The 8627-nt window shown below is 42.4% G+C and overlaps 2 protein-coding genes across 2 annotated transcripts; both read right to left on the reverse strand.

The window, feature by feature from the left end:
• Positions 1-331: 331 nt before the first annotated feature.
• LOC308471547 (olfactory receptor 5G3-like) lies at positions 332-1296 on the reverse strand. Its single transcript, XM_080995612.1, has one exon. The coding sequence runs from the start codon at positions 1264-1266 to the stop codon at positions 334-336; it is 933 nt and encodes a 310-aa protein (XP_080851738.1). The 5' UTR covers positions 1267-1296; the 3' UTR covers positions 332-333.
• A 3061-nt stretch (positions 1297-4357) lies between these two features.
• Positions 4358-5332, reverse strand: LOC308463558 (olfactory receptor 5G9-like; the record flags this gene model as incomplete). Its single annotated transcript, XM_080982070.1, has 1 exon — positions 4358-5332. The coding sequence occupies one exon, from the start codon at positions 5330-5332 to the stop codon at positions 4358-4360; it is 975 nt and encodes a 324-aa protein (XP_080838196.1).
• Between the last annotated feature and the right edge of the window lie 3295 nt (positions 5333-8627).

Here is an 8627-nt window from a genome sequence, read left to right on the forward strand (position 1 = left end):
AGTGTGCACAGAATTACCACCTGGTTGAGTAGTTCTCAGGTGGTGGTGGTGGTAAGATCCCTTATAGTAGAAGAATCTTCACCTTTCTCATTCCAGAGCAGAAGGTGCGTGGGAGATGTAGTCATCTTATTTTTTGTCCCATTGTTTCTATCCCTCCCACTTATATAAATGGGAGAGAAAATCACTATTCCACACCCTGGGCTGCGGTAGTTATATGCTCTGCAAAGGCATTTTTCAGTTCTCTCCAAATCACTTCCTTTCATGAATTCCCCAAACGCAAATGGATGGAAACATCAACTTTTCTTCAAAATAATAAAATAATAAAATTGCATATTAGGAGAAATGTTTCATTCTAATCACCCTCTTGACTGCGTCTTTCACATCTTTGTTTCTTAGGCTGTAGATCAAGGGGTTTAACATGGGGATCAGCACAGTGTAGAACATGGAGACTGCTTTGTCTTCATCTTCTGAGGAGCCAGAGCTGGGCCGGACATAGATGAAGAAGAGACTCCCAAAGAAAAGAGAGACAGCGGTGAGGTGGGAAAAGCAGGTAGAGAAAGCCTTGTGCCTCCCATCACTGGAGCGGATCCTCAAGGTGGCTGCAAGGATGTAGATGTAAGAGATGATGACAATAAAGCCACTGAGAGTTCCAAGGGTGAAGGAGAGACCCAAAAGCACCATCATGTTGAAACTTGTGTCAGAGCAGGAGAGCGATATGACTGCAGGGATGTCACAGAAGAAATGGTTGATTGTGGACTTGCAGAAAGTTAACTGGAAAGTTAAGCTGGTATGTGTTGTAGCATTTAGTAGCCCTGCGAGATAGGGTCCAACCATCAGCTGGGCACAAATTTTCCTGGACATGATGACTGTATAAAGAAGAGGCTTGGAAATAGCTACGTACCGATCATAAGCCATGGCTGCCAAGATGAAAGCTTCAGTGGCCACAAAGAGACAAAACATAGCCATCTGTGCTGCACATCCAGGCAAGGAAATGCTTTTGCTTTTCACGACAAAATCCATCAACATCTTAGGGGTGACAACGGAAGAATAGCAGAGGTCCACGAAGGACAGTTGGCTGAGGAAGAAGTACATGGGGGTGTGAAGTCGAGAATCGATCCTGATTAATAGGATCATCCCAAGATTCCCCACAATGGTGATGAGGTAGACTACAAGGAAGAATAGGAAAAGCAAGATTTTCAGCTCTGGTGAGTCAGTGAAGCCCAAAAGTATGAACTCATATATGGTGCTGTGATTTTCCCTTGACATGCCTTTTAGTTCTGTAGAGAATGTAGAGAAGAAAAGACAAGCAATTTCTGAAATGACAGAGCATACATTGAACTATATATCACAGAAAACTCTGAATCTTTGAGTACCACTGGCTCTCATGCCTTCTATTGTTATTGGTGAAATTTTACCTTTGAGGGCATCTTCTGGATTCTGATTCAGCACTCAGTCTCAATGACTAGGCAAAGCTTGCAGTTTTATAATCCTTTATCTTTTATGAAGTCAATAAATAATATTTTCTTATTATTGCCAGCTGCTTAGTTGCATGCAAGAAATACGTAAAATAACTGCTGACCTCCACCTGATGATGACCCTCAGTGATATATGGATTCCCTCCTTCTGACATAATGCAATGTACAGTGGTACCTCAGGTTACATACGCTTCAGGTTACATACGCTTCAGGTTACAGACTCTACTAACCCAGAAATAGTACCTCAGGTTAAGATCTTTGCTTCAGGAAGAGAACAGAAATTGTGCTCTGGCGGCACGGCAGCAGACGGAGGCCCCATTAGCTAAAGTGGTGCTTCAGGTTAAGAACAGTTTCAGGTTAAGAATGGACCTCCAGAACGAATTAAGTAGTTAACCTGAGGTACCACTGTACAGTATAAACCAGAAATTACTAAGAGAGCCTACCCACGTCCTGATGGCTTTGCAGCAGTTTTAATCCCTCATCCATCTTTTACTTCTTCAGCTGAAATCTTGCACCTTGCTCCTGCTTGTATCACTGAAGCAGTATCTACAGGAGAATATAACCAATGATTTGCCCAAAAGGGATGCCTCGTTCTGGGAATTTGTAATATGGTATCTGAAGGATTTGAAAACTGAAGTGGCAATTCCAATTAGCTGTTCTTGCATTTCTGCCTGGAATCAGTCACCACAGTGGCCCCAGGTAGAAATAGTAATAATAAAACAAATGGCAAGAACAAATATAGTAGATATGTATAATTCAGCATTCATGCATATATAATTCAGTAAAAGTAAGGTACATAACAATCAAGTGAAATAATGTATGCTTCCACTAGGGTTACTGATTTGCCTCAGATGAGGCATCAGTCTGGCATGAATATATCTGCCTCAGATATTTTGTTACAGATAGGTAGCCGTGTTGGTCTGCCATAGTCAAAATAAGAAAAATCCTTCCAGTAGCACCTTTAAGACCAACTAAGTTAGTTCTTGGTATGAGCTTTCGTGTGCAAGCACACTTCTTCAGATACACAGTGTATCTGAAGAATCTGTATCTGAAGAAGTGTGCTTGCACACGAAAGCTCATACCAAGAACTAACTTAGTTGGTCTTAAAGGTGCTACTGGAAGGATTTTTCTTATTCAGATATTTTGGGCATTGCAGGCACTGCTGAAATTTGAGACCCCACAGTCTACCACTTTGGCTGGGCACTGCTGCTTGAAAGCACGGGCGGAGGAAGAGGAGTGTGGGGGGAGCCCACCGTCCCTGGCAGCGTGATCCCAGTGGGGTGCCATTGCGGCTACCTCCCCGCCCACACTGGGCACCACGCCCCTGCACTGCCCCCCCCGCTCTCCGCCCCCCGGTCCCAGAGCATGAAGCTCTGCCACTGCTTGAAAGTGTCCTGCTCAGTGCTTTCAAGTGTCTTCAGCCACAGCTTCTCTGCTAAAAAAATGTTCCCCCTGCCCAAACAGCTTTTGTTTACAAAAAATGACCATTGCAGCTAGTTGCCAAATGCATTGAGTGTGCAATAGAGCTCTCTAAACTTTTCATGTTGGTGACACCATTAGACATGCATCATTTCTGGACACAGTAATTCAGTTTTACTAGCAAACTGGAGGTTCAACTAACCCCTTTCCAGCCCCAGGAGGAGAGCGGGGAGCATTCGTGTGACACACCCACAAACTGTGTCCGACATGCTAATGTGTCACAACACACAGTTTGGAAAGCTCTGCTGTACAATGTATAGTTTACCTCTCAGTGGAAAGGTTTTTGAAGACCATTCCTTAATGAGGCCCCAACTTGGTTCAGGCTCTGATACTAATTAATTATGGGGTGAAGTGAGCTGAGAAATGATTCTGCTCTTTTTCAGGAACTCTTCACTCACTTCACCTGTTTCACAGACAATTACCTGGTGATCTAAGATCAAAAGTTGTGGATAAATCTATAGGGAGCATTGCTGGAAGGCAAAGATGGGCAAACACCCACCAGCCAGATTCTTGGCTTTCATGACAGAGGCACAAGGCTGGCTCAAGGTTTGGATCCTTCCTTGGCAGAATGCCCTCTGGTTGTCTTCTTCCTCTGCTGGTGTCTCCTAGAAGGCTAACCTGTTGGCCACAATGGACTAGTGTCTGGTACCAATGCGATGATGAGGATCAGGAAAGTGGATCTGACTCACCATTTAAATTTCCCACAATGCCCTGGAGCAATGGTAGTTCAGTGGTACTGTGGGAAATTTAAATGTTGGCTCAGACCTGGCCACCTGGTGTTCAGGGCTCTGCTGGGTCCCTGCCTGAGGATACTGCATATTGATGCTGGGCCTGCAAAGATCCATAATTGAGACAGCCGTTTCCCCCAGTCATGTATTCTGCCTCAGTTCCTGCCAGTCAAGTTGGCTTCCTGCAGTTATTGGAGCAGAATGTACTAAGTTCTAAACCAGATGTGTTATGCTTTTAGGAAGTCCATCATAATTAACAGCAGGAACTGGGGCCTCTGACTATAGCATGTAGGGAGGTTTAACCATTTCCTTCCCATTGTGTGTCTAACAAAAATCCCTTATATGCCCCAAAAGAATGTCCCTATGGGAGCCATTGGGGTGTTCCTTGGGCTAATAGCAACGCGGCCGGGAAAATGAATTGCATTTTAAGCAGCAGTTAGAGACTGCAGCTATACATATGTTTTTAAAAGAATCTTAAATTTAGGATCTTCTCTTCTAAAAGATCGCCCAGATAACAAAACATAGTGCTGCAATGAGTCTATTTAAGATAAAATCATAAAACATTGTGCTGTGTGGAAACAATATTCTCTGTGAAATCCAGAAAGGACCCATTCTTTTAGTTACTTGAGATTTATTATCCATCAAGGAAAGAAAGCCAACTCAATGCATGCCTTTTTATTGCATAGGAAGATTTTTCCCTCTGGCCAGTCGCCTCACTGCCTCTTTCACTTCTTTGTTTCTGAAGCTGTAGATCAGAGGGTTCAGCATGGGGATCATAACTGTGTAGAACATAGAGACCATCTTGTCCTCATCAGCTGAAGACATAGAGCTGGGACGCACATATATAAAGAAGAGTGTCCCATAAAAGATAGACACTACCGTGAGATGGGTTGAGCAGGTGGAGAAAGCTTTGCGCCTGCCCTTGTTGGAGCGAATTCTCAGGATGGCCATGAGGATGTAGATATAGGAGACAATGATAATTGACGTACTCACAATGCCAAAGGTACACGATAGTCCGAAAAGCACCCCCTTGTTGAGTCTGGTATCTGAACAGGAGAGGGATATGACTGCAGGGATGTCACAGAAGAAATGGTTGATCGTATTGGTGTGACAGAAGGTGAGTTGAAAAGTTAAGGTTGTGTGTGTTGTGGCATTCAGTACTCCTAAAAGGTAGGGGGCGATGATCAGCTGGGTGCAAACTCTGCGTGACATGATTACTGTATAAAGAAGTGGATTGGAAATGGCCATATATCGGTCGTATGCCATTGCTGCCAAGAGGAAACACTCGGTGGCTAAAAAGAGTCCAAAAAACCACATCTGTAGAGCACAGCCAGTCAATGTGATAGCTTTTCTTTTCATGACCAAATCCATCAGCATCTTGGGAGTGACGACAGTCGAGTAGCAGAGGTCTACAAAGGATAAGTTGCTAAGGAAGAAGTACATGGGGGTGTGGAGTTGCAAGCTAATCCTGATTAAAATGATCATCCCAAGGTTGCCAAGCAGGGTGATAAGGTATACTGCTAGGAAAAAAGTGAAAAGAGGGAACTGAAGTTTTGAAGAGTCTGTGAATCCCGAAAAAATGAATTCATGTATTGTGGTATGATTTTCCACAGCCACTTCCTCCTGCACTGTGGTGGAAAACAACAACATTGTATTATGTGGATCTCTCCCCTCTTCCCATTGTATTATCAGGACTCCCCTTTTCTATTATTATTATTATTATTATTATTATTATTATTATTATTATAAACTGGAGGAGGAAAACCTATTGCTCCTTGGACTATCAGCCCCAGCCAGTGTGCCAAGTGGTGAGGTGATTATGGTGACTGGAGATTTGGAGGGCCACAAGTTGTGCGCATCCCTGTTGCAAACAATGCAAGCTGCATGATTTTAGAGCTGCATTTGGAGGGTGGTTTTAACACTAGTGTAAGAGAAGTATTTGTGCTTGTGTAAAAAGAAAGAAAGTGGCACCGGCAGCAGTTTTGGGGGAAATGTTGAAATGTTAAAACTGAGGGGTTAGTTTCGCCTCAAAGTACCTTTCTAGTACATGCAACAGAATCATTCTGCTTTCCATGCTAGGGCATCTATGTGCATTTTGAACTGCTTAATAGGTATATGCAGTGTGATGTCCTCCCTGATATTTGAACAACAGCACAGTCTTTTGTTTAAGGGCCCAACTAGATGTGATACTAAAGGTATCACTATGTTTCAGGCATTATTTTTAAAGGCAAAATTGCAGTTGCAGAGCTAAGGGAGGAGGAGAGGAAGGTGAAGACCACAGTGTGTGGAGTTACCCCTTTCTTCCCACATTGTAGTCTTTGACAAGCTTCCCACCCCTCCCAATGAAGCTGCTATTAGCCCTGCTGGAGGATGACTAATATGTTGGAGAAAATTCCATTGCCCTTCTTCAAATGATCTCTTTCTTATGCCTGTTTATGAAGAAAACATTTTCACACATAAACCATTTGCTTGGTTAATTCAAAATTAGCCCTGGACTTCTTTTTGTTTGAGTTAGTTGTAGTCAAGGGTTCAGCATCATGAATCATGCTTTCAGTATCAGTGGCTGCTACTAAAAAAATATTTTAAAAATGCTTTGTTTCAATGACTCTTTGGGGAGTGTGTAAAAATGGTCTGATAGATAGCTGCTGGGTTCCTAGAGAGGGACTCTTGACAGAGAAAGAAGTTTGCATTTGTATCCTCATAGAGAATTACCCTCCTGTGTTTATAATCTGGTTGACTGGGGCATCTTAGCCGAATGGGAAGAGCAGAGAGGAAGGAGAGGCCAGAAGGGTGAAAAGATCTTTCCCTTTTCTTCTCATCTGACTTGGCAGGTCAGGGCGAAGAATGAAAGGATCCCTGGAACAGGCAATGGATGTATGTGGACACATTGCAAGCCTGTAGTTTAGGAAGTGCAATCTGGCCAAAGCCTAATTTGAAAACTAAAATCTAGAAATACTTTTTAACCTACCCATCCTCTTATGACCTTCAAACACTTTTTCCTCTTGCAATTCTTGCCTCTGGTTTGTCCTGTGCATCAAGTTGAACCTCCACTATTTACTCCACTCACTACCACAGGAGCAGCTTTCAGTGATGAGTTGAAAAGATGGCTGAATATCATTATGATGCCTACAAATTCTTATGTATCGCAGAACTGCTTGTTGTGTGCAACTTAGTATTTCTGAAACTGCTGTTCAGAAGGGACTTCCTATTCTGAGAGTTTGAAACTGGGGATTTTGTCCTCCAGAAGGATCAGATATCAGGTGGGAATTGCAATTATCTTAATGGCTCTCTGTAGGAGAAGTCAATTCCACTGCAAATGTCCTTACAAAGCAAAAACAATACATTCTAAGCACACAGTGCCAGCACAAATAGTGTAAAAAGCAGATCTAGACTACAATCCAGTAGAGAGTATAGTACACTTAAGCCCACTGATATAATAAGAATGTAAGACATCTGTGCTGGATCAGACCAAAGGTCTACTCAGTCCAGCATCCTGTTCTCACAGTGGCCAACCAGAGGGCTATGGAAAGCCCACAAGCAAGACATGAGTCTATAGCCATCTCTCTACTTGTGTAAGGTTGACTTCTATTGCTGGATTATGGTGCTGCAACCTAGGCTTCCAGATACAGGTCCATTTCACTGTATGGGACAGAGTCATCCAGTGGCTGTAGCATCTGCCACTCTCCATAGCTGTTATCCCCTGAAGATGTTCTATACCCTGCAGGAGCAAAAACCCAGATTCCCTTTACCTCCTTGGAAAAATAGTTGGGGTAAATTTTTATCAGAATAACTGTCAGAGGTGAAATGGTTAGGCAAGTCCCACCCCCCAAAGTTGTCTTCCACTGCCCTCTGAATCCTCTGCATCTGTATTTGATTATCAAAGAAAATATGGGAAGAAACTTAAGTTAGATTAAAATTTAGTACATTCTTTCACCTTTGGTGGGCGTGCCCAAAGATTAAGGCATTCTGGGAGATGATCTATAATGAAATGAAAAAGGTATTTAAATATACCTTTCTAAAGAAACCAGAGGCCTTTCTCCTGGGCATGGTGGGCCAATTGGTGCCAAAGAAGGACAGAGTTTTTTTCATGTATGCCACAACAGCAGCAAGAATACTATCACAAAGCACTGGAAGACACAAGATCTACCTACCAGGGAAGAATGGCAGATGAAGCTGATGGATTAATCAAAGCTGGAAACAGAATTGTTAGACCCTAAAGTTAAGAATTTGTCAAGAATGTATAACTTGCTGTTGAAATGGAATACTCAGGATGAAATGGTGAAATCTGCTATGATTAAATGGGCACAGGATGTTGGACATAATATTATGATGGCTGACTGGGAACAGTTATGGACCACTGGTATGAAGTTTACGGCATGCAATGCCTTAAAAGAGAATTTAATGAAAATGATTTACAGGTGGTACATAATACCAGTCAAGCTTGCAAAAATTTATCATTTGCCTGATAATGAATGTTGGAAATGTAATGAAATTGAAGGTACATTCTTTCACCTTTGGTGGACATGCTCAAAGATGAAGGCATTCTGGGAGATGATCTATAATGAAATGAAAAAGGTATTTAAATATACCTTTTTAAAGAAACCAGAGGCCTTTCACCTAGGCATAGTCGGCCAATTGGTGCCAAAGAAGGACAGAGTTTTTTTCATGTATGCCACAACAGCAGCAAGAATACTCATTGCAAAGTATTGGAAGACACAAGACCTACCTACCAGGGAAGAATGGCAGATGAAGCTGATGGATTACATGGAATTGGCGGAAATGACTGGCAGAATCCGAGACCAGGGAGAAGAGTCGGTGGAAGAAGACTGGAAAAAATTTAAAGTATATTTACAGAAATATTCTAAAATTAATGAATGTTAGAGGGATGCTGGAAAGAAGCTACATGACTTTAGTAGAAATACTATAAAGAATTAAGTATGAATAG

Source organism: Podarcis pityusensis (assembly GCF_964106645.2).
Source record: "Podarcis pityusensis genome assembly, chromosome: 1".
NCBI lineage: Eukaryota > Metazoa > Chordata > Lepidosauria > Squamata > Lacertidae > Podarcis > Podarcis pityusensis.